Consider the following 26,024-nt stretch of genomic DNA (forward strand, 5'->3'; position numbering starts at 1 on the left):
ACACCGATCCTGTAGAGGATTTATTAAGCATGTAGAATGCTAGTATGGGTATTCAGACGCGACTAGGTCTGTCTTGGAAAAGACAAAGTATGTTCTTAAAGTACACAGTCAAATTAACATTTACTTTAAAGCCCTCATTAAGAAAACTGACTGACTTCTTGTAATGGTAGGGGCATGTGACTATCATAAAGCAAGTCAGACTAAAGTTCAGTGACAACTTTCAGTGTGGGTGTGGGGAAAAAGCTACAACACAACTGAATAAAGGATGGGTTTTATTATCCATACAGTATAAATAGGAAATATCTAATGAACAAATGATTCCAACTAATTCTTTGGATTGGAGATCACTGCTTTAGACTGTAGATATGAATCCACACATTGAGGTCAGCAAGCACTAAATAAGTGTCCAGCATGCTCTAGAGGTTATTACAAGTAACTACATACACCACAACAGCTAACATAGGGTCTCACTCCCGCTCCTCCTTTCCTCCTCGTCTCTGTTCTTCCTCTATTCCTCCTCCTCTCCTTTCAGCGGCTCCAGCTGGATAGAGTGACGTCGAGGTGACCTCTCACTGGAGGGAGGGAGAGGGGGAACAAAGGAGGAGGAGGTGGAGAGAAGGAGAGCAGGAATGGAAGAGGAGGTAGGGAGGGGTAGAGGAGGCAGAAAGCCTGGTCTAAATATTGCTTTAAAGGGAAGAGAGGGGGGAGTGGGAGAAAGAGGGGAGGAGGGGGAGGGCAGCTGCGTCCGACACACCATACCTAAACCTGCAACAGGTAGGCCAAGGGGCGGGACCTGTAGGTGAGACTCATAACATGATAGGGGAGGCAGGTGAAGAAGGGGTGGAGCTGGAGTCAAGGATGGGAGGGTGTTCCTACGAGCCCCCTGCCAGCGAGAGGGAGAGCAGGGAGGAAGTCTGTCCACGGAGCACTTCCGGGTCATTGGGTCGCATCCGATGAGATTAGATCCCCCTCTACAATGTAAAGCAGTTTGAGTACTGGGGTGTTCTTTGTATAAATCCAAGGTGGAACCTCCAGGGGCTAGCCTCCTCTCAGGAGACAGTCTGCTCTGGGCTGCCTGGGAAAGGTGCTCCTCTGTGGGAAAGAGGAGAGAACAAGAGGCCCCGGAAGAGATCTCCTTATGGTAGAGATGGACAGATCGACTCTCCTTGTCCTCTCTCACCTCTTCCTCTAGCTCGGCTTTCTCCCTCCTTTCCTTCTTGAAGTCGTGATGAAGACAACCTTTTTCTCCCTTTCCTCCTTCCTCTCCTCCCTCTTCCTCTACCTTCCTTTCCCTCCTTCCCTCTTGGTAGACCTTGTTAAGTCGAGCCAGATTGTGAATAGCTAGCCATGGTTCAGACCACTGTCGCTGTCTGGGAGGGGGGATACAGGACTGGTCCACTGGACTCAGCTCACATGGGGAGAATCTGCTGCTGCTGCCACTCCCCCTCTTACCTGGGATGAGATAAGAAAGTATGAGACATGTTCCGGAAATGTTTAACACCTTCCCTCCCTCCCTCCCTCTAACCAGATCCTCTGAAATTGAACACATTCTCTCCCTCTAACCTGATCCTCTGAAATTGAACACATTCTCTCCCTCTAACCTGATCCTCTGAAATTGAACACATTCTCTCCCTCAAGTGAGTTGGGTGAACCCGTCTTGATGATGATGTCAGAGGGTGACATGCAGGTGACAGGTGATGCATCGGGAGACGGCAGAACGTTTAGGTAGCGCCTCGTCACTGGCCCTCCGCTCACACCCATCTCCGTAGTGATGATGATGATGTCACGGCCTTTGGCGCGGCACGCATCCAGCAGCACCTGGGGGTATGTAATGGTCAGTTATAATAATTTCACCACACACACAGTCTTGTATAACGAACCTTTTGGGGGGGACACAATTCACTCCCATTCAAAATACTATTTTCCCTAACCCGTACCCTTAACCTAACCTTAACCCAAAAATCAAACCCAAAACCTAATTCTAACCTTAACCCCCTAGAAATAGCATTTGACCTTGTGGGGACCAACAAAATGTCCCCATTTGGTCAATTTTTATAGTTAAACAAATCCACACACACACACCCCTCCTCCCTCCTGACCTGTAGTGTAGGCTGGTGCTGTGCGTTGATAGCGTAGACCATAGCTGAAGCTCCAGAGTAGTCCTCCATACTGGGGTCAGCTCCAGCTGAGAGGAGAGTAGAGGCTAGCTGAGCTCCAGCCCTCTCCATACAGGAATACATAAGAGCTGTACGGCCTGACCGGTCCTGGGCATTAGGGTCTGCCTAGGTGGGGAAAGATAGGATGGGGTTAGGATGTAGGTAGGCACACAAACACACAGTGAGCTTTAGGGTCCGCCTGTTTAGAATAGAATAGAATCCCACAAGGACCCACAAGGGAAAATTAAACCTACAGAGCTCTCCTTAAAAGCAGACACAGACCTGGTTGTCTAGTAGGTATCTGAGCAGTTTCAGGGTTCCAGGTCCGGTGGGTTCCCCTCTCAGGGCTTTACACGCAGCCAAGAGAGGAGTCTCTCCTCCTGGGTTTCTCTCATTGACCTGGGCACCCCCCTCCAGGAGCAGCCTAACGAGGCGAAGCTTCCCCAGCCTCGCTGCTCCAATCAGGGGACTGCCGTCTGGAAAGAGGTCCTGGGGGACCGACATGGTCTGGAGGAGAGGAAAAGGTAGAGAGAGATAGTAAGAAAAAGAGAGAGGCAGTCAAACAGACAGGCGAAAGACAAATAGTGAGTTAGCATCCAAACGTACCTGGGTTGACTGAGGTCCTGAGTTGATTGTTAAGGTTTCACTCCAGACCAAGTGGAGATCCACACATCACATATTGGCAGCAGACAACTTCAGCAGACTGGACACCGATACACATCCTCTTCTCTCGCTTTCTCTCCATCTCACTCCGTTGTACCTCTCTCCTGTACGAGGAGCGTGGGTCCTGTCTCAGGTGAAGGGCAGGCGTGGGTAGTGGTTTTCAGCTCTAAATGTCACCTGTTGCTGATTCTCCACACTACAAAGGCTCTGGGAAGGACTGAGAGAAGTCAGCTTTGAACGGCCTTCATCTGGCAGACCACCGCCTGAGTTCAAACAGCCCAGAGGGGTGTGTGTGCAGAAATGGCACTCAAAATCTAATTTTATTGGTCACATACCCATATTTAGCAATGTTACTGCGGGTGTAGCGAAATTCTTGTCTCACAAAAAAAAAATAAAGAAATACTGCAAAGTTGCTTAGGAGCTAGAAGCAGAGCTGCCACGTCTGTCGGCGCCATCTTGTCAGAACACAGACTTGTGATAAAAAGACCTGAGGATATGTAGGAATGTTTTGAAGCGCTCTGGTAATGACTTTACTGGCTGTTCTGCCTTTGGATAGGCCTGTAAACACACACACTTCCTTTGCCTTCATCGTCAGCAGTGCGAGAGAGCAAACTATAATTGACGTCATGGAACTAGAAGCCTCTAATAAAAAGGTGTTGAAAGAACTAAATGTCTTGGCAAAAGTAGTGAAGTAATTTTATTTTGATGTATCTACAACGAGGGACACAGGAAATAAAACTGATGACTCAATGAAAAACCTAAAACAAATGACATTTATTGATGGAAGAGTTCCCACCTTTTTCTCAATAAGCAACTTTTTAATCAGTCTCTAAAGAAACTTTATTACAACATAAAGAAAACGTACAAATAGGAAACATTTTATTACTACACAAGACATTCAGGAGCGGAAACTAGCCTATCAGGAAATACAAAGCAAACCCAGGAAGCAGTTCTTCACAATGTTTAATCCAGATTGGCATGATACTGTGTTGCCCCCTTAGATTATGGTCCCCCTGCTTTTGAAAAGAACCTGAATATAGCAATATTCCAACCAAATGGGATCATTTATATACACAGCACTGCAAGAGATAGATCCAACTGAAAAAAATCTGACCTTCAAATCAACGAGGCACCCAATCCAGAAGGGGTTAACAGAATTTAAAAACACAGGATCATTGTAACGGACTAAATGTTCTGAACTACTGGCATCGGGAAACAAGACTGCTTTGCTGCATCTCAGTCCAAAGTGGCTTCCTCTCCTCACGTCATCTCTTCTTTCACGTCAGTGCAGGTGAAAGGAGAGGACTCTCCTTTAGACTATCGTGTTGGATACACCCAAGGAACAGAAACATGTTTCCTTATCCTCCGTCCCCTCCTCCTTTCAACCCTCCCAGAATGAAACAGTATTATACGTCACCATAGAAACACAGAAATGACCAAAAATGTGACAACGTTGATTTTACATACAGGAGAGGCGTTTGCACCGGTGCAGAGTTTAACACCTCATGATCAGAAGGGAAGAACTAGGGCCAGGAGGTTTTCCTGAACAGGTCACATTGTCAGGGAACACAACTTGAAAAAGGTAGAGCCATAGAGAATGATAGAGGCTTATAGTGGCCAAAATGCTGTTTTAGCATGGGCAGCGCCATTGAGGGCTTCCGCCATATTAAAGTAGTCAAAGTAGTCAACTGGATGGGGATTCTTATGGGTTGTAGCCTCAACGGCGCTGCCCATGCTGTCACAGATATAAAGATGAGTCCTCTATCGCTATGGGCAGAGCGGAAAGGTCAAATGAAGGTCATGAGTAGGGCCATGAGTTTTTCCTGAGCACATGAAAAGACAAGGACCACAGGAGTTCGGTGGCACCTTAATTGGGGATGACAGGCTTGTGCTAATGGCTGGAGCAGAATCAGTGAGATGTTATCAGATACATCAAATGTGGTTCCACGCTCCATTCCAGATATTATGAGCTATCCTCCCCTCAGCAGCCTCCACTGACAAGGGCACACAAAAACTAAAAACATAGCCCTAGTTATGTTAAGTAAATATATCTCAAATTTTAAAAACAAACAGTTTCACGGTTTGTTTTCCAATAATTATCCTCTTCCAACAATAACAAACAGTTTGCACTGGTGCAAACTAGGGCACATCCTAAATGGCACCCTATTCCCTATGTACTGCACTACTTTTGGCTTCAGTAGTGCACGATATATAGGGAATTGGGTGCATTTCAGATTTGCCCTTAGTGAATATGGTAGAGAGGATGGTTCAGAGTTGAATCCATACAGCAGTATCTCAAAATACACCAGACGTCCCCCTCCCCCCCCCCTTAACTCTTCATATCATTAAGAACCTGCATTTTTACATCTTTTGTCAATTGAAATACAGAAGAAAAAAAATCCTGAATAGAAAACCTTATTTTTTTCATCTATCGTTACTAGAGACAGGAGACTTCCATTACAGCTTGACCTGACCAGGAAATAGTCTGGACTCTAACGTTAGTTGTCATTCCTAAGTAATGATCCAATAAAGAGGGTTCCTCCTGGCCCTAGTTGTGTCGGGAGTTAAACAGTGAGGTACTGTAAAAACACACACCGTCTCTTTCAAACCCAGATGGTCTGAATCAACTCATTTCTCATCAGTCATTGGTTGTGACGGAAATATCAAAACATGTCATGATATCAAAATTCACTTTACAGTATTTACAACAAACCAAAAGACAGATGGAGACGTCACAAAAGTAGAGAGAGGTGGTTGGGGAGGGGGATGGCGTAGGTAGGCCGATTGGTTGGTTGGTTGTGTGTGTAAGGACAAATGTTGTCCTTTTGGGGGATCTTGACAGTCAGTTACCATGGCAATTGCCACACCGCCTCCTGATTGGCTCAGCTCTGTTACAAGAGTCCTTTAAGCATCCAATCAGAATAATTTCACAGAAGGTCAGAACTGCCCTCTGGGTAAGAAAATACAATTAAAACAAAAACCAGACACTTCCAAGATGTCTTCCTCTAGGAGATGGATGCTGATTGGTGCAGAGTGATTCCGGAGTGTGCAGATAGAACAGGTTGACAATAAGTCTGTCTCAATGGAAAATTAAACATACAAATAAATACAACTGTGCATCCTCTGCATGTTCAGGGTCACTTAGTCTACTACAGAGAGAATGCCTTCAGGGGGATGGAGAGACATTACTATGGGAAATACAAAATTAAAGTACCATGATGGACCAAGGTGCTGCCCTCTGACTGGGTAAAGAGGGGACAGTAGATTGTGTATATCCTGTGGGGTTTTCCTTAAGGAGACTAGTGAAGTTTCACCATCCTGTGAAGTTACTAACAAAGAGGTCATCAGTGTGTGTGTGTGTGTGTGTGTGTGTGTGTGTGTGTGTGTCCTTTCAACAACAACTCCAGAAATTAAATCCTACTTTTTAAAATAACCAGAATCATCATAACAATATTATTAATCATAACAATAAAATATTATAAAAGAATAGCAATAATACATTACATACAGAGTAATGGAAAACATCACAACACTTCTGTTTTTTAAATGTATACACAGAGTGAACGAGGGGGGATGGACGACACTTCCATGTCTACGTCTCAAATGACACCCTATTCCTCTAAAGTACATAGGGAAAAGGGGATCATTCGAGATTCGTTCCCTGTTCCACCCCTGTATCCATTAGAAACACAATCAAATCCATTAGAAACAATAAAAACATCAAAATAAAAGTGAATGCCAATGTAATGTTTGTCAAGCTTCCAGACAGCTACTGACAGAACCCTACCATGCTGTGTCCTGAAGGGTGTCCATGTTATCCAGTCTCTCCATCTTTCTTTCTCTCATCCCCTCTCTCATTGTCCAGACCCTGACAAGAAGTCAGAGAGGCAGGGGGCGGGGTTAGAGAGTAGGGACTTCCTGTGTCTCTGTTTCCTGTCTACGCCACAGACAGCGTCGGGAAGCTCCGCCTTCACTAGAGGCCCAGCATGCCCCAGGGATGTCCTAGAAGCCTGGGTAGCGGCGAGAGTTCCGAGGGGGTGGAGGTGGGGGTGAGGTGGGAAAGGCAGAATGAGTCCGATCCAAGGTGAGGGGTTGGAAAAATCCAGGTGGAAAGGTACAAAAATAAAATAACCAAAAGAAAATACAAAAATAAAGAAATTAAAATTACACACTCATCGTCATGTTGGGTGAATACTGTGAAGAGAAAAAAGGAAGGGGGGGGTAGACATGAGTGAAAAATGTAAACGCTACAACCTTACATACCAGGTCACCCACCCTGGTTCTTGTGGGGTCAAGGTACAAGGGTCAGGGGTCATCGGCCAGCAGTACTCACACTTTCACTTTGGAATGGGTTGAGGAAGTTTCCACCCATCTCTCCATCGTCCCGCGGCGTCCCGGGAGGGTTGCTCATACCCCCCATGTTGTTAGGAGAGTTCTGGATAGATAGAGAGTAAGATAACTCTACAAATATGTCATACCACAATTTATTTGCCCAGCAGCACCAAGACATGTCCCTTTGACTGTAAACCCTCTGTCGGTTTGAGAGATTCAAGTCAAATGTTGTAGAAAAGGGGATTTATATTCACCTTTGGCAACCCGTCCATGTCCCCAGAGCCTGAGAGACAATGAGAGAGAGATGAGATTCAAAACAGTTAAATACATGCACTGAACATTGTCACCCTTACGGCTGCATTATAACAGGTGTTCATAACCCTGTCACCCACCTAGTGAGCCGTTCATGTGGTGAGGTTCCATGGCTCCCATAGCTCCCATCGGTCCATCAGGGCCCGGGCCCATAGGGAACTGGGAGAGAACACACACACAGAACATAAAGATGTCTCAGTGACTGGACCTTTAATCTGGTTTTATTGCCCTATCTAATCAGCAGGGGGATAAAGTCATACTGTGTTATAATGTATTGTGGTGTCACGCTGTGTGATGTCATGCGGTGGAATACGCCGTGTCATGTGACTCACGTTGGGTCTGTTTCCTCCTGGTCCTATAGGGTTCATCATAGTGTAGATGTTTTCACTGGAGTTGTTGGAGTCTGGGGGAGACATACACAATAGCACATTAGTCCACAGAGAAAGGCAACACACATAGTGTCTAAATATAGTACTGGTGCTGGGGGGGACGGGGGGGACGGGGGGCTTATTTAAGAGACGCACCACCTGGGCTGGGCATGATGGGAGTTCCGGGCGGCCCCCCTCCTCCTGGAGGACCCTGGGAAACAGATAGTTCAAAAGGTCAATAAGAACAGTGCAAACAATTTCCCATTTCCACAGCTAAGGAACAGTTTCATAACTGACGTGTTATTTCCCATTTCCACAGCTAAGGAACAGTTTCATAACTGACGTGTTATTTCCCATTTCCACAGCTAAGGAACAGTTTCATAACTGACGTGTTATTTCCCATTTCCACAGCTAAGGAACAGTTTCATAACTGACGTGTTATTTCCCATTTCCACAGCTAAGGAACAGTTTCATAACTGACGTGTTATTGAAAACACTGACGGTTGGCTACTCACCACATAGTGGCCTGGAGATGAGGAGGAGTATTGTATCTGTGATGAGAGAAGGGAAACTAGAGGTTAGGGGGTCATAGTTACCGCCAGGAGAGATTCTCATCTAAGCAGTAGTTCTTTCCTCCAGCAACAAGAGGGCAGTATTGTACCTTTTCAAGCCACCTGTTAAATAATAACAATCCTTGTCATGAATAATCTAATCTATGACAAATTGAGCGAGGAGGAAACAACTTACTGAGTTAGCATTGGGACCAGGCCACGGCCCTCTACCACCAGGCCCCCTGAGAGACAGAGACAGACTGTAAGCATAGGGAAACACTGCCATAAACCAAGAAAACAACAGTTCAACATTCATGATGTCGGGGCCTTCGATATTCAATCATGAAGCTGGTGCTGCTATGGGATAGACTGTATTTCTCCCTGTGGAGGGAACACTTACATGTTCATCCCAGGCATAGGACCACCCATGGAGTTAGGAGGAGGTCGCATACCCCCGTAGTTCTACATACAGAGAAGAGATACACAGTGTCAAAACTATAGAGAGAGAGTGTGAGTGTGAGCGTGTGTACGCGCACTTACCTGTGGACCCATGGGCCCCATTCCTCGTGGAGCGTTCATTCTCATTGGCCCGCCCATATTAGGATGTCCTATAGGAGAAAAGATGACAAGAACACAGTCTTAACACCAACACACTGGTAGTTAACATAAAGATACTATGTGATGGTCTAATGGATAATTCGATTCACTTAGCAAATGCTTTTATCCAATGAGACGGTCACCTCCACACCTAATCCACATATGGTCAGTCTGAACCTGGAAGGCAGGGTTTATGGGAGGCAACAGACTAAACTCTCCTCTAATCTCATTAACTGGGACCCCTGTTGGGTTAAACGGTAATCTCTAATCTGAATTTGTAATCTCAAACCAAAACACACACAGAGACCCACACTATCATATCTTCTACCCAGATGACCCCTAGATCTGTAAGGTCCTGGGGGCACCGGCGTTTTCAGTGTGGCATGCCACTGAATAATGAATAATGTCCGTGCTGGACACACACACACACACACACACACACACACCCCCCCCCTACCTTGTGGTCTGGTGGGGTCCATGCTGTTTGGCAGGAGAGGCTGAGAACCAGGGATTCCCCCTGGAGGCTGAGGGAAACAGATGGACGAGAGAAAGGGTGATCGTGAGTATGGATCACCAGCACATAGTTACCTGAAAGTACATGTTCCAGCTGTATAGGTGAGTGTGTGGTCCATACCTGATTTGGCATTCGGAGTGAGGGGCGGGGTCCACCTGGAAACCGTGGCGACATGAAAGGCTGAGAGAGACAGAGAGAGAGTTTGTCATTCCGACTGAAAAGGAGCAGAGCAGACAGATGATGGACAGAGTGTGAATGGAGGATGAGGAGGAAGGGAGTGAGAACAACACAGAAAACTAAAACAACGCGCTGACACTCAAACAATGAGCAGGCTAATTAGTGAGGTATTTTACAGAGGAAGCTCGTCTTCAAGGATGTTGGCTTTGCTCTCCTCCTTTAGTCTTACATGCAGATCAGTGTGTGTGTTTTGTCTGTCCTGTGCACATGCTCAGTGTGTAGGTCCACAGTGGTTCATGTTTTGTTTTATTGATGAGGTGGTGTTGGTGGAGTGTGTCTGTGTGCGGGCTAAAGCTCCCTCCCTCCAGAACAGCTTCAGAGGAGAGAGTCAATTATTTATCTCTGTGTGTGTGTGTGTTACCTGTCCGTGTGGTCCCATGCCGTGGGGGGGCTGTGCGTGGGGAGACTGCTGGGAGCCTGGCGGGCCCTGAGAGAAGAGAAGAGTGACATCAGAGAGAGGGAGGAGCTAACACAATTACACCTGCAGGAGCAAGGGATGGGATGTGGCAGAGAAGCTAGGCAGTAGCCAATCAGAACACAGAGAGGAGGCCGTTTTTTCCTAAGGGTGCCACCTAGGGTGTCTTCACCACTAGAGGGCAATGTTGACACAGCTAAAACACAGCTCAGAAGGACAGCGGATCCAAGGAGCCTACAGCATGGTGACCATCCATCCAACACTATTCAACATCAGGCATGCAACTAGACTGAGGAACTGCAGAGAATGTGCATGAACGACTTCAGGTTTGTTTTGTGAGTTGTGTGGGTCTTCTATTTTAAAAAATTATTCTTAGCGAACAAACACCAAAATACACACACAAGATAATAGCAACACAGGCATATTTGCAGCAAACAGCTCTTGCTAATGATGAGGCCACTTGTACAAAAAGGACAACACAAGCACACACACACACCCTCCTCCCTCACTTGTGTTATAAATAGCCCTTCCGTGCCTCTCCTCTTCTCTCGCTCCCTCACTACTCTCGCCATCTCCCACTCTCACCTACTTCCTCCCTCCCATTATTTCATTCCAGCTCTCTCGCCCTCTCTCATTCGCTCGCTCTCTCTTTCCCTCTCTAGACAAACAATTAAGTGGTAGCCACAGAAACAAACACATTGAGGCCCATCTCTCTCCCCCTCTCTCCGTTCCACCTTATCGTCGTTGCTGCCAAATGCCAGGGCTGTCCATCACACTGTCTGGCCGTGTGTGTGTGTGTGTGTGTGTGTGTGTGTGTGTGTGTGTGTGTGTGTGTGTGTGTGTGTATATATATAGAGAGAGAGAGCGAGAGAAGAGGAGTGTGGGATCATTGGAGGTGGAGAGAAAGAGAGGGAGGTGAGGAGATATAGGAAGAGAGGGAGGTGAGGAGATATAGGAAGAGAGAATAAAGTAATGGATGGTGAAGATGGAAGAGATGACAACAAGAGGGAGTTTTACCATGCGTAAAGTGAGGGGCAAGGGAGGTCGATAAAGAGAGGGATGAATAGAGGTGTATTACCTGGAAGAATCCAGGTGGCATGGGTCCTCCTGGCATGCCATCATTAGGAGGCATGTTCCCCATCACAGGACTGGGGGCTGCTGCCGCACTCTGCAACACACACACGTTAAAAGATGAAGCACACAATCACACACACTAATAGACGCGCACGCACACACACACCATCCACCCTAAACCCTGGCCTTTCCACTTTCTGTTAAACTGACCCCCCCCCCCCCCTTGTCTTTATACATGTATGCTAATTCTGCCCATGAACAGGCCAATGAGTCCCTGGGGACAACATTGGGTCTCCCTCCATCTCACTCTCTCTCACTCCCCTTCTTTTCCCTCCTCATTCCCCTTAAACCCCTCTCCATCCCCAAACATCTGTACTCCTCCTCTTTCTCACCTCTCTCCCCTCCCTCCCCCACGGCCCTAACCTCCCCACGGCCCCAACCTCCCAACCCTCCCACGGCCCCAACCTCCCAACCTCCCCAACGCTCCCACGGCCCCAACCCTCCCACGGCCCCAACGCTCCCAACCCTCCCACGGCCCCAACCTCCCAACCCTCCCACGGCCCCAACCTCCCAACCCTCCCACGGCCCCAACCCTCCCAACCCTCCCACGGCCCCAACCCTCCCAACGGCCCATTCTCCCAACCCTCCCACGGCCCATTCTCCCAACCCTCCCACGGCCCATTCTCCCAACCCTCCCACGGCCCATTCTCCCAACCCTCCCACGTCCCATTCTCCCAACCCTCCCAACCCTCCCACGGCCCCAACCCTCACCTGCCTCAGTTCTTCCCCGTTGCTCTCACTTCCTTTTGCTCACTCCTTCTCCCTCTCCCCCTCTCTCATCTCTTGCAGTAGCTAGTCGAAGCTGTTGCTATGGAAACGAGTCCTTTGCTCCCTGTCCCTCTAGCATCCCCCTCTCAGGGAGAGAGAGAGAGAGAAGAGGGAGGTAGGGGAGAGAGACCGAGTGACGAGTTTTCAGTAACAATCTCTAACCAGGCCCTAGCCACTTGTGTGGATATGAAATAATTGGATAGATATAGGCAATATGGTGAGAACTCCACCTATCATATCAGAGGGCAAGGTTCGTATAGAAATACCATTAACCAGGCTACTGGCATCATGCTTGACATATTGACAGAACACAGACAAATCCTAAATCCTACACGTCAATGACAAATAACTGTACATCAATACAGTTACATGGCTGACTATCACTCACCCACACAAACAGAAATACATGTCAACACACACCATCCCACACACAGTGACAGGAAGCACCACAGGGGAAGGTTCATGTCTGGCTCAGCCTATAGGAATCCACCACCATGAATAATTAATCAACAAATCAAAACTGATGATTTGATTGGGCGATGTGGCTCACTGATACTGAATGGAATTGATCCATCCAGCCCCCGCCCGTCCACACACAAATTGACAGATCAATGGTGCTCAACACATTATTGACCTTTTCCCTTGTACCTTTTCAATGGTAAGACACAAACAAACACTGGAAGATGGAGAGAGGGAGAGAAAGAAAAAGAGTGGAGGGAAGAGAAAATAGGAAATAAAGGGGAAGAGAAGAATGGTAATCCCCCCCCCCAAAAGAGAGATGAGAGAGTGAAGGGGGCAAAATGAGAGAGAGGGAAGACGGCAAAGAGAAAGTTACAGGAAAACAAAATAATATGTTTTCTATGAACTTAGAAAACAGCATGTCTGAATCCACAGACACACACAACAGAGAGGCACCTTGCCAGAATGCTAGACATGGATATAGACACAGACAGAGAGGCACCCTGCCAGAATGCTAGACATGGATATAGACACAGACAGAGATGCACCCTGCCAGAATGCTAGACATGGATATAGACACAGACAGAGAGGCACCCTGCCAGAATGCTAGACATGGATATAGACACAGACAGAGAGGCACCCTGCCAGAATGCTAGACATGGATATAGACACAGACAGAGAGGCACCCTGCCAGAATGCTAGACATGGATATAGACACAGACAGAGAGGCACCCTGCCAGAATGCTAGACATGGATATAGACACAGACAGAGAGGCACCCTGCCAGAATGCTAGACATGGATATAGACACAGACAGAGATGCACCCTGCCAGAATGCTAGACATGGATATAGACACAGACAGAGAGGCACCCTGCCAGAATGCTAGACATGGATATAGACACAGACAGAGAGGCACCCTGCCAGAATGCTAGACATGGATATAGACACAGACAGAGATGCACCCTGCCAGAATGCTAGACATGGATATAGACACAGACAGAGATGCACCCTGCCAGAATGCTAGACATGGATATAGACACAGACAGAGATGCACCCTGCCAGAATGCTAGACATGGATATAGACACAGACAGAGATGCACCCTGCCAGAATGCTAGACATGGATATAGACACAGACAGAGATGCACCCTGCCAGAATGCTAGACATGGATATAGACACAGACAGAGATGCACCCTGCCAGAATGCTAGACATGGATATAGACACACACCTTGTGTGTTTGAGTGCCCATCTGGTCCTCAAGACTGGCAAACTGGCACTTCACTCAAACAGTTGCCAGCCAAGGCAGACAAAACAGAACACACAAAGCATGCACACACACAGTTAACCAGCTCCCTCTGGCACTGAGGATGTGAAAGCCCCCCTTGCTCTGGGCCGGATGCCAGGGCTGCAACACACACATACACACACCTGGCTTAGCCCCGGCCCAGTGCTGGGATTACTGGATTAAGACCTCTATTCCATTATCTCCACACACTGTCAATAGCAACACACACACACACACACACACACACACACACACACACACACACACACACACACACACACACACACACACACACACACACACACACACCTAGGCCAAGGGAAGAGGCGGGACAAAGACGCACACACGTGGGCCTGTCACTTACGTAATCATGGAAGGCCTTGGCCTCGCTGGAGTGTTCGCAGTTCTCCCGTCTGTCCGGCGCAGCGCAATACAAATCCCAGAATACACTGCAACGGGAAATAGAGGAAGAGGGTTCATGTCAGGGAGCACCTGATGAGCCAAGAGGCGGTAAAGAGGTCAATCGAAAGCCACCAAAGCAATAGAATTGCCATGGAAACGCATGAAGGACCGTGGGGGAAAGATCCCGACTCCTCATTGCCCCCCAGCAAAATGATCCTACATTTAGGCTATTGTTTACATGTGTATTTCACACTATGTTGAGGTAGAAATCGCAATATAATGCTTGTATGGATGTCAACCCCAACACATGTTCATGTCATCGTTACAAAGCTCTCTCACACTCTCACACCTTAGCCAAATACATTTAAACTACATTTTTCACAATTCCTGACATTTAATCCTAGTAAAAAATTCCCTGTCTTAGGTCAGTTAGGATCACCACTTTATTTTAAGAATGTGAAATGTCAGAATAATAGTAGAGAATGATTTATTTCCGCTTTTATTTCTTTCATCACATTCCCAGTGGGTCAGAAGTTTACAATTACTCAATTAGTATTTGGTAGCATTGCCTTTAAATTGTTTAACTTGGGTCAAACGTTTCAGGTAGCCTTCCACAAGCTCCCACAATAAGTTGGGTGAATTTTGGCCCATTCCTTCTGACAGAGCTGGTGTAACTGAGTCAGGTTTGTAGGCCTCCCCCCACAACATGATGCTGCCACCCCCGTGCCTCACGGTTGGGATGGTGTTCTTCGGCTTGTAAGCATCCCCCTTTTTCCTCCAAACATATCTAAGGTCATTACGGCCAAACAGTTCTATTTTTGTTTCATCGGACCAGAGGACATTTCTCCAAAAAGTACAATCTTTGTCCCCATGTGCATTTGCAAACCGTAGTCTGGCTTTTTTATGGCGGTTTAGGAGCAGTGGCTTCTTCCTTGCTGAGCGGCCTTTCAGGTTATGTCGATATTGGACTCGTTTTACTGTGGATATAGATACTTTTGTACCCGTTTCCTCCAGCATCTTTACAAGGTCCTTTGCTGTTGTTCTGGGATTGATTTGCACTTTTCGCACCAAAGTACGTTCATCTCTAGGAGACAGAACGCGTCTCCTTCCTGAGCGGTATGACAGCTGCGTGGTCCCATGGTGTTTATACTTGTGTACCATTGTTTGTACAGATGAACGTGGTACCTTCAGGCGTTTGGAAATTGCTCCCAAGGATGGACCAGACTTGTGGAGGTCTACAAAAAAATATATCTGAGGTCCTGGCTGATTACTTTTGATTTTCCCATGATGTCAAGCAAAGAGGTACTGAGTTTGAAGGTAGGCCTGAAATACATCCACAGGTACACCTCCAATAGGCTAATTGAAATCATTTGAGTCAATCAGAAGCTTCTAAAGCCATGACATAATTTTCTGGAATTTTCCAAGCTGTTTAAAGGCACAGTGAACTTAGTGTATGTAAACTTCTGACCCACTGGAATTGTGATACAGTGAATTAAGTGAAATAATCTGTCTGTAAACAATTGTTGGAAAAATGACTTGTGTCATGCAGAAAGTAGATGTCCTAAACAACTTGCCAAAACTATAGTTTATTAACAAGAAATGTGTGGAGTGGTTGAAAAACGAGTTTTAATGACTCCAACCTAAGTGCATGTAAACTTCCAACTTCAACTGTATGCATCTGAATGTAAATGGTACGGAGTGGTGATATTCTAATGGAATACACAAACGTGTGAACACAAGAAGATGCGCAGGGCCAAGATGCTCACCACCACCATGAGTGTAGGAATCCAGGAGGCTCCCCTAACGTAATATTCTTCTCCCATCGTATCTGAAAGAGAGAAAGCAACATGATGTCTAGTTCTAAACTCAGCAGGAGAGGAGACGGTCAGGGTGGGTGTGTGTCTAGAGTACGTGTGAAACTCATTCCACTGAGGGCTGAGCGTCTGCGGGTTTTCACGCCTCCTTTGTACTTGAATGATGAATTAAGGTCACTGATTAGTAAGGAACTCCCCTCACCTGGTTGTCTAGGTCATAATTGAAAGGAAAAACCAAAAACCCTTAGACACTCAGCCCTCCGTGGAATGAGTTTGACACCCCTGGCCTAGAGGTTAAGAACACATAATCAGTCTGTCTCAGCCAGTCAACGCTGTCCCTCTTTCTTGACCACGCTCCCTCTCCCGCTCTCCTCCTTTCACTACCTCTCAGTCAATGCCCTCTGAGATAGTTACACCTCGTTCTACAACACCGTCCTTCCCCCTCGCTCTCTCGGTCTCCCTTCCTCTACCACTGCCTCCATCTTGGCTACCGCTACCTGTCCACATCTCTACCTCGTTCTCTTTTCTTCTCAGTCAGTCTCTACCTTTCTCCCACTGTCTCACTCTAGTCCCTTACTGGGAAGGAGCAAAGTCGGACAGAAAGGTGTGTGCGTCTCACCTCTGACAAGAAGGTCTGTGCAGACTTCTGTGCTCCTACATGCAGCAGGTACTCATATACGTACAGCGCTAACCTGCAACAGAGAACAGGACATTGCATTAGCAAAATTATAGAAAAAGCCATAGGAGTTAGCATTAGCAAAGATCTGGATGAGGATTATACAAACCTACTAGAACAACATGGCTGACCGTGTGAGCAGGGCCAGCTCCAGGCATAGGCGGTCGCTTAGGGCCCCAGGCCGCTAGGTTGTTTTTGGGAACTCAGTCAGAGTCTTAACTTACTGTTGCGAGTTAGAATAGTAGAATACACAAGGTGCAAGTTCGAAATTTGGTTGTGCATCAGCAATTTCAGCTAACAATTTTTTGATTTATTTACCAATCTAGCGAGCCATCTAAATTTGTAGTAATCATGGCCAAATACCGACCAGGTATGTTCCTAGGGTCCCCCAATTGATTTTGTTAGTCTGTCACTCAGATATCATTAAAACCCTTTCCAGCCGGAGCTTTCTAATTTCGTAATAACAGTTAAACAATGGTTTAAAGCCTTAATAACACTGCTGTCCAATCACCAAATGTATTTCTGTAAACTGCCATTTACACATGACAACATGAGCTACAAATAGATAGAATTGGTTTAGGGATTTATGGGCGGGAACTTTTTTTTACTTCAATGAAAGGTCACAGAGCAAATCCTCCATTTGCCTCAGTGCCCTGGTAGATGACTGAAACGAGAGTGGATCGAGTGCTATTTTGACAGCTTCAAAGTGAAAACCACCATGTGGATCAGATGAGGAAAGAAAGTTGCTACTCCCTCCATTTCTGATTTTTTTTGGGCCATTTCTTTCTAGCTGGCAAAACAAGTGAGCTAGATTTTCTGTGTACTGTCAATAACATAGCTAAGTATGTCACTGATATGGGCTAGTAAAAAAATAAAAGAAATATATATATATATATATATATATATATATATATATATATATATATATATATATAATTTAAAAAATAAAATAAAAAATTCGGCAGGTTAAGCGGTTAAGAGCGTTGGGCCAGTAACCAAAAGGTTGCTGGTTCGAATCCCTGAGCTGACTACGTGAAAAAAATGATCTGTTGATATGCCCTTGAGCAAGGCACTTAACCCTAACTGCTCCTGTAAGTCACTCTGGATAAGAGTGTCTGCTAAATGACTCATGTCAATTAAACCAGATTGACCACTGTGCTCACACTGGTTTCACTTCACTTGCAGTGAAATATGTGAGCTTGCCAGATCAGGCTGGTTTAGGGAGGTTAAGGAAATACAGTATGCTTGATGCCTGTCCCCCTGCCCCCACAGGTCTAAGACACTCCCCAGCGTTGCTCCCCGGCCTCCCAACACCCCTCCCCAGACCGCTTCCACCCTTGCCTCTCCCCTTCTGGTCCCCCCTCTTATCCCCCCACTGGCCTTGCTTCCTAGTCCTAACAGACACCGGCTGCATACCAGCTTCCAGGTCCACCGCAGCTACTCTGAGATAGCCGACTCCTCTGCCCACCAGAGGCCCCCACCTTGGCTCCTCCATGACTCGTGCATGTTCCTCACCCTTGTATGTTGTCCTTTCCTTTTCCCATATAGCCTGCCTACCAGCCTGCCTACCTGTTTGAGTCATGACTCACATGGCCTTGGAGATGTAAAGGACATGTAAAGACTAAAATAATGTTGGGCTTTTAAATTGTTCCCATTCTGATTCCTCACGTGATAGGCCTAGTGTAATGAATGTACAGAAGAAATTGAAGGTGTAAAAGGCAATAAATTTGGCATTATATGCCTTTATCATATTAAGTCATTCCAAATACATTTTGATGACAATATCTCTAAGATGGTTGTATTTAATGTTATGGCTATGATGGTAATATTTTATTTTTATTACAGGTTTGAATGAGACAATGTACTCCCTAATGTTATTCTTTCAAAAAGGTTATTGAATTATTATTATTACTTGTTTAGGACTTTATCATATGTCAGACTAAATACTATTTGTAATTATTAATTTTTTTGCAGATGTGTTGAATATACTATGCAGATAAGTGTCTGTTCAAGGAACATTCCATATATAAAAAAAGTTAAATACCATTGGTCACTAAAACAACTAACTTGTTCACAGTAAAAAGGTATTTCTATTCTGATTTCAGATTTTCAATCCTTACAAAACAAGAGACTCAATATGCTCTAAGTTGTTCTAGATCTTCATTAGAAAGTGTTGTAAATTGCCGTTATTTGGGGGGGGAAAGCATAGATTTTTTCTTATAAAGATACAGTTTCACAGGTGTTCTTTCTTGACTGATTGTCATTTGAAAGGGCAGTTTCTCAGCTTTCAAAATAGGTATCATGTTTTCATTATACTCATTAACGCACGCCGAGGTCATGATCCAGTAAGAAGTGGAACATTCTGCTCAGGCTGGAAAGGGTTAACATGGCATAAGTCATAAAGTGTAGAACTGCTGTTACAATATGTAACTTTTTGGGCGACCCGACAAAAGTCATAGAAATGTGAGTTACAGATTCTATGTGCGCTATTTCTATGCTTCCCATTTAAGTTTTGTTTTTGTACACCAGCTTCAAACAACAAAGCAAAATATTTTTGGTTATGGAAACAATTTCACAGCGGTTTAGATGGTACAATGATTCTCTACACTATACTTGCTTGTTTTGTCAAACGGAAATTAGGCAAACTATTAGAATTTTAAGAGAAATTTCTGCATAGTGCCTCTTTAAAACTTCAAACATTTCACCCCATAGCTAATGGGTAGAATTACAGGAAAGTAACTGTAAAACTTTTTTTCTACCACATGGCAAAATGTGTAGAATGGCATGAAATTTGTTATAAAATTGCTAAAATGTTCTCTTCACAAAATATGTAGAACTGCAGAAAAATTGCTTTAAAAATGCAGTATTCTCTACACCACATGGGTAAGTGTGTCCGCTCAAGTGTTTTGCCCGTGAGGCCCCCCCCAATAGGCTAGAGCTGGGTTAAAATACTATTTGAAATATCTGAATTACTTCACATTTCAAGTAAATATTCAGATAATGTTTGTTATTTGAAAAGACAAGTTGTTGAATATTTTGAAGGTATTGGCATGTATTGGAAAATATGTTTAAATTCAATCACATTTTGACCCCCCCCCCCAATCAAAACTTTCCATACATATTTGACCATGACCTAAATGGTCAGAAAGTGACTTCTTACACCTGAATACCAAAACATCCAGGAGATTAAAGTGCTCAAAGTTGACCCATTTTACATACCACGAGACAACCATGTCTTCATCTCTGGAAAAGATAAATGGTTGAGTTTGATATATATATTTTTTTTAACATACAAAAACAGGGTTGTCAAACTATTTAATAATTTCCTGAAAAAAAAAATTATATATATATATATTCACATATTTTGTAGCTTACACTTTTCATCCTCTGAGGTTATTGTTGTGCCTGCCATCAGTTGAGACGAAACAGCTCGTGAATACAATGGAAGTAGTTGAGTCGACCCATATTTGAAAATACACAGAAAAGAAGTACTTAAATAACAAAATACACATGTATTTGAACCCAGGTCTGATGTGTGTGTACAGTCGTAAGGGCTGTCTCACAGGACAGGATCATAAATAGCTGAGGGGTGTTCCCACCCTGTGATCACACAGATAAAACAACTGGTAAGACAGGACACACACACTGCCAGAAAAGAGTACGAATCCTCTTAAGAGCAGGAGGTAATTGTGAGGTTGCAGCTCTTCAGACAGGCGAGCCTGTGATTTATGAGCCAGGACGTCAGAGGTAGTGGTTCTAACACACACACACACACACACACACACACACACACACACACACACACACACACAACTGTCTGTGGCTGCCTGGTGGTGTAGTAGAGTTTACTGTCTGTCTTGGGTCAGTTAGGCCTGCCACACACACACGAAAGTCACTTAGCTCTTTGAGACTGCTGGTTTAGTGTGGGTCTCTCGGCACGCACACACACACACACACACACACCTTAGTCAGTGCTGTAGGGGTAAAAATTATATTTAAAAAAAACAAGTGGGCAAACTGATCGACGGTCACGGTGAATAAAGTAACACTGCCTATACTTTCAATGCATTTTTCCCCAAAAAGTGGGGAAATGTAGCCAGGACACCAGGGTTAACACCCCTTCTCTTATGCTACGTGCCATGGGATCTTTTAGTGGCCACAGCCAGGACACTTAACATCCCACCAGAAAGACGGCACTCTACATAGGGGTAACGTCCCCAATCACTGCCCTGGGGCATTGGAATTATGTTGTATTTTTTTTGACCAGAGGAAAGAGTGCCTCTGCTTAGCTTCAGAGGCAAGCCAGAAGTGGGATGCATGGTGGGTAAACTGACTTTACCCTCCACTACACCACTGACTTTAGTTAGTGTAGGTCTACTCTCTCACATACACACCATGTCTTCTCCTGGCCGTTTACAGAAGGCTATGGTTAACAGAAACTACTGATCTCCCCCACAAGGGCACTGATGAAATGTTTGTGTGATGGGAGGCCTGTCTGTGTGTGTGTGATGGGAGGCCTGTCTGTGTGTGTGTGATGGGAGGCCTGTCTCTGTGTGTGTGATGGGAGGCCTGTCTCTGTGTGTGTGATGGGAGGCCTGTCTCTGTGTGTGTGATGGGAGGCCTGTCTCTGTGTGTGTGATGGGAGGCCTGTCTCTGTGTGTGTGATGGGAGGCCTGTCTCTGTGTGTGTGATGGGAGGCCTGTCTCTGTGTGTGTGATGGGAGGCCTGTCTCTGTGTGTGTGATGGGAGGCCTGTCTCTGTGTGTGTGATGGGAGGCCTGTCTCTGTGTGTGTGATGGGAGGCCTGTCTCTGTGTGTGTGATGGGAGGCCTGTCTCTGTGTGTGTGATGGGAGGCCTGTCTCTGTGTGTGTGATGGGAGGCCTGTCTCTGTGTGTGTGATGGGAGGCCTGTCTCTGTGTGTGTGATGGGAGGCCTGTCTCTGTGTGTGTGATGGGAGGCCTGTCTGTGTGTGTGATGGGAGGCCTGTCTGTGTGTGTGATGGGAGGCCTGTCTGTGTGTGTGCACGGGGTGGGGGGCTATGTGCACCTGGTCTGCTGCATTATTTAAGCTCACGCATTGAGAGGAAAAGAGTTTCTTGAGCTGCAACACTGGGGAGACATTTTGATGGGAAGGTAGTGTCTCTGCGCACACAGACAATTCTTCAGTCAGCAAAGGGACAGCGCACTCCTCCCTCAGTCCCTTTCTCGCTCACACAAACTTCCCCCCTGATGTTCGCCACCAGTACACCTGACATCCTGGCAGCGGCTGCAGACAAAACCCCTCTTTAAACATGGATAAGCCAGCCCACCGACACTCTCTCCTTCTCACAGACCGAAAAACACACACATTGCTCTAGCTCAGAGCAACCGCACACACACACACCACTCCGACTCACAGCACAGAGCAACCGCTTCAGTCAGACACTCAATAATTCAACACAGAAGAGGACTTGGAAGAGAGGAAGCGAGAACTGAGCATTGGAGAGGAGGGGAAGAAAGGAGAGGAGACAGGAGGAGAGGGAAGGGAGGTAAGGAGGCAGAAGAATAGAGAGACAGAGGGGAGGAAAATCAACAAAAGTTTGCCTTCTGAGCAAAGCTATGGTCTGACCAGAGCTCAAGTGCTGAGGTTGATTCATAAAATCAGTTAGGCTAGATTGTAGAGATTAACATACTCACATCAAGCACAGCAGCGACATACACAAAGGAGCAGACAAATGTTTTGACAAAATCTAAGGGACAAGGCTTAGAACAGTTTTTTATTGAAATATGGACTGAAGTGTGTGGGGAAAAGCCTGGGCAAATAATGAAGTATCAGCTTTGTTGACATTTGGAAAGACACAGGACAAAAAGAGCCATCAACAGCTTGTCAGTAAAGTTAAAATAAATCAGTACGAATAGCCTAGTAGTTGTGTTGTTCACGGTGCATCATTTTGAGTATCTGGTTCTGCAGATTATAACAACAACAAAAAAATAAATCTCTTTACAAACCAAATAACACACGTTGAGAGACAAACATGTTTAGGAACTAAACATAAATGCAACACAGTAGCACTAGGTGGATAAGATAACGTTTGTCGTACTAGCTGCCAGTTCCTACATCAGCGGAACAGCATCCCTCACGGACAAAACGGCACCCGTAGCTAGCAGACAAAGGGATAGGTAAGCTACCGCTATCTGAGCTAGCACACTACCTAGAGTTTAACTCAACTATTCGGCTAAATGCTTAGCGTAGTGGCCAATTTTAAAACTACAGAAAACCTAGTTTTATAAAGTACACGTATTTTACTCTTTAATAAGAGCTAAACAAACGGTTTGAACACAAAGTTGTCATACTTGCCGCTAGCTAGCTTCTAGCCTACCTAGCAGTAACTCGCGTATGAAGGAACACATTCATACAATGTAGAGTGAGTTCGAATAGTTACTTTTTGGGACGTTGGACACTCCTTTGTTACATTGAAACAAAACCGTTTTCTTTGGTTTCAACTTTGTAAAAGCTATCAGTCGGCTACGTTATTTCACCATAAACTAATCCCAGGCTTCCTGAAACACACAACCATCTTCACGAATGCATTGTTCCCAATAGCCAGAGAGGTAGGGATTCTCTTTTCCACTCAATTCTAAAATGCAACATATTGCACAAACAGTTTTAAAACAAACGAATTTGCCAATGTTGTTCTATATCGCCAATGTCATACATTAAGTTAGTAATATACTGTACCGGATAAGAATGAAACTAGTAGGGATAGATACCTTAGTAGTAAGCTAACGTTAGCTAGGCTAGCATTCAACCCCTAATAACTGCTTGCTTGTTAGGGAGGGCTACAAGACTTCCCCGATGCAAGAAAACAACCTGAAAAACAAAGAACCAAAACTACGAAGGGAGCATACCGTATCCTATTCTGCACCCTTTCTATGACAACAAGCGAGGTGGTGTATGTGAGCGTTGGAGATAACAGTAGATATCCTAGCATTAGTGTCTCTAGCTAGTGTTTTTGTGACATTGTACTATTCCCACTTACTTTTCTCTTGCTTGGTTATCTGAGGGCACAACAGCACCTTTCCCCTTGGCGTACATCCTTGAAGCTGGTTTCGATACTTTTTATTCAGTCCGGTTCCGACACCTGTCAAAGAAAGCGACCACTTACGATCTCCATAGCTACACAGCAGTAGTGTTCTCTCTCTCTCTCTCTCTCACTGTGCCCCGGTGTCTTTTTTTTCTAGCAGGCTACATCCATCCTCAACATTGCCGATCCGAACAGGGGCTGCTGCCGTCGCGGGGATCTTGAAACCGTCTGTTGGTGATCGTTTTTTTTTTTGTCGCTGTTCCAGGGTTTTACTAACGCTCCCCCTGTTATAGAATGGTGGGGGCTTCTTAAAGGAATAGATACCTTTTTTTGTTTTTTTGCCAAACTAAATTATGATAGACTGGTCAGTGTTCTTCATTCCTGTGCCTGGAGATCCACATGGGTGTGTGCAGGGTTTTGATATAGCACAGCACTAACATACCTCTTTTAACAGTACCCACATGTAGCTGTGTGCTTTGCAAGGTATGTTCCGGACAGGAATGGTATATAACAGCTCTGTGTGTCCTGTTTAGATATAGTTCTATGGCTGTGTTTACACAGGAAGCCAAATTCTGATCATTTTGCCACTAATTGGTCTTTTTACCAATCACATCAGATCTATTTCAGAGCTTATCTGTTTGGTGAAAGGACCAATTTAGTGGAGAAAACAGATCAGAATTGGGCTGCCTGTCTAAACACAGCCCATGTGTCGTGTGAGGGAATTATTCATAAAATGTGTACATGTATACCAAGTATGAAGATGAGGGATGTGTGTGTGTGTCCTGTCCCTTTAAGAATGTGTGTGAGTGCCGGTGCAGTGCAGTGGCTGGGTGTGTGTGTGTGTGTGTGCAGGAGCGGGAAGGACACACTGACTGCGTGCGTGTGTGCGCATGCATGTGTCATTCTTGGGGTTAGCCACCTCCACTGTTTTCTACAGGACACACATAAGCAAACACATTGTCCAAAAAAGGGGGAAAGAGAAGAGAGAGTGCAGAGCTAGGACAAACAAACACAGTCTAGCTAGGCAGACCTGTCAGTTTGCTTGTGTTGCTCCAATAGGGAAGAGAGTGAGGGAGAGTGTGTTTGTATCTACTCAGCTCTAGACCACAAACTCTATCACTGTCTCATCATAGCATCAGTATCGATTGGTCTGAGCCCACATACCTCTCAGAACAGACACACTATTGAACGTGTGTGCCTGTGTGTGTGTGTGTATATTTCTGATAGGGTAGGATGAGTCGTTAGGGTAATTATAAATCAACTCCACTCCTGGAATTCAGAGGTATTCACCCTAATGTACACACGCACACACACTCCAAACAGGTTGTGTTCAATCGAGCCAGACCTCTATTTTCAATCACTCCAGAAGAGGACCTCTCATGATATTACATTCACATGTTTCATTGCTAATTGAATGAGGCCGTTTGACTCACCAATTAGGCTGTTTGTTGGATTTCTGGATCAGTACTCACTGGATTCCTATAGATGGCTTAAAGACTTGGGCCCCGTTTCAATGCTGTAGTAAGAAAGGAGGAGGTTACTGGAACATGGCTCTGACATGAGTGTGTCAATACCACAACCTAGCTAGTAGAGAGTGTGGTGGTTTCAGTAGTAGCACATTTAATCAATGTGGTTAACTATTTTGCTTCTCACACTACCTGATAGTTCTACTATCTCTCAGAATAGAAGTTAGCACTTTAACTACAGATCTATGATCAGGTTACCCGACCTCACATTCTAATCATAACCATTAACAGGACTGAACAAGTGTCTGACCTGGGACCAGCTAGGCTGCGTTTACACATGCAGCCCAATTCAGATTATTTTTCCACTAATTGGTCTTTTGAGCAATCAGAAGAGCTCTTTTGCAAGTAATTGGGCAGAAGATCAGAATTGGCCTGCCTGTGTAAACACAGCCTTAGACTTAAGGGAAATGTCTACCTGCTCCTGTATCTCTCTAATCTCTGTTCTATCTCTATAGAAATGTAATCTCTCTAAAGATCATACTGCCTGCTTTCTCTACGCCCCTATTTTCACTCTGTCTGAGGGGAAAACCACAGACAACCACTGCCTCTGTATGACACTGCCTCTCCTTGCTTTTTCAGACTCTTTTTATCTCCTCTTCTTTCCTCTCCCCTTGTCTCCCATTCATTAATTCTTCCACCCATCTTCTCCATTCTCCCCACTCCTTGTGCAAGCTGCAAACAGGTATATCAGTTGTAGGTGTTTTGCAACAATGTGTACCTGGACTGTATTTTCACCCTGCCTGCTCATGCTA

The 26,024-nt window shown here is 45.4% G+C and overlaps 2 protein-coding genes across 3 annotated transcripts; both read right to left on the minus strand.

Annotated features, from left to right (window-relative positions):
• Positions 1–259: 259 nt before the first annotated feature.
• LOC106575417 (ankyrin repeat domain-containing protein 34B) lies at positions 260–3,180 on the minus strand. The gene is made up of 5 exons (XM_014151917.2): positions 2,763–3,180; positions 2,439–2,663; positions 2,100–2,282; positions 1,602–1,818; positions 260–1,452 (listed from the first exon to the last, which is right to left on the minus strand). Exons 2-5 carry the CDS (start codon positions 2,658–2,660, stop codon positions 509–511), a joined length of 1,566 nt encoding a protein of 521 aa, XP_014007392.1. The 5' UTR covers positions 2,661–2,663; positions 2,763–3,180; the 3' UTR covers positions 260–508.
• A 323-nt stretch (positions 3,181–3,503) lies between these two features.
• On the minus strand, positions 3,504–23,999 carry LOC106575382 (single-stranded DNA-binding protein 3). 2 transcript variants are annotated; one of them, XM_014151885.2, is made up of 18 exons: positions 23,702–23,999; positions 16,627–16,699; positions 15,960–16,021; positions 14,156–14,240; positions 11,224–11,313; positions 10,092–10,157; positions 9,614–9,673; positions 9,437–9,503; positions 8,923–8,990; positions 8,783–8,844; positions 8,579–8,624; positions 8,347–8,382; positions 7,991–8,042; positions 7,796–7,866; positions 7,544–7,622; positions 7,406–7,434; positions 7,153–7,254; positions 3,504–7,013 (listed from the first exon to the last, which is right to left on the minus strand). In XM_014151885.2, the coding sequence occupies exons 1-18, from the start codon at positions 23,755–23,757 to the stop codon at positions 6,984–6,986; spliced, it is 1,134 nt and encodes a 377-aa protein (XP_014007360.1). In that variant the 5' UTR covers positions 23,758–23,999; the 3' UTR covers positions 3,504–6,983. The 2 variants fall into 2 exon arrangements, with proteins under 2 accessions (XP_014007360.1, XP_014007359.1); XM_014151884.2 differs by having other exon boundaries at positions 7,988–8,042.
• Positions 24,000–26,024: the final 2,025 nt, after the last annotated feature.

Source organism: Salmo salar, chromosome ssa17, assembly GCF_905237065.1.
Source record: "Salmo salar chromosome ssa17, Ssal_v3.1, whole genome shotgun sequence".
Taxonomy (NCBI): domain Eukaryota; kingdom Metazoa; phylum Chordata; class Actinopteri; order Salmoniformes; family Salmonidae; genus Salmo; species Salmo salar.

Excerpts from the sequence above, each read along its gene's own strand:
- LOC106575417 (XM_014151917.2), bottom strand. The coding sequence starts at position 2,660 with ATGTCGGTCCCCCAGGACCTCTTTCCAGACGGCAGTCCCCTGATTGGA. Across the intron at positions 2,283-2,438 it reads GATACCTACTAGACAACCAG|GCAGACCCTAATGCCCAGGA; the intron begins GTCTGTGTCTGC and ends TTCCCCACCTAG. Across the intron at positions 1,453-1,601 it reads GTTCAATTTCAGAGGATCAG|GTAAGAGGGGGAGTGGCAGC; the intron begins GTTAGAGGGAGA and ends ATCTCATCCCAG.
- LOC106575382 (XM_014151884.2), bottom strand. The coding sequence starts at position 23,757 with ATGTACGCCAAGGGGAAAGGTGCTGTTGTGCCCTCAGATAACCAAGCA. Across the intron at positions 16,700-23,701 it reads GATAACCAAGCAAGAGAAAA|GTTAGCGCTGTACGTATATG; the intron begins GTAAGTGGGAAT and ends TCTCTGTTGCAG. Across the intron at positions 7,014-7,152 it reads ACCCATTCCAAAGTGAAAGT|TATTCACCCAACATGACGAT; the intron begins GTGAGTACTGCT and ends TTCTCTTCACAG.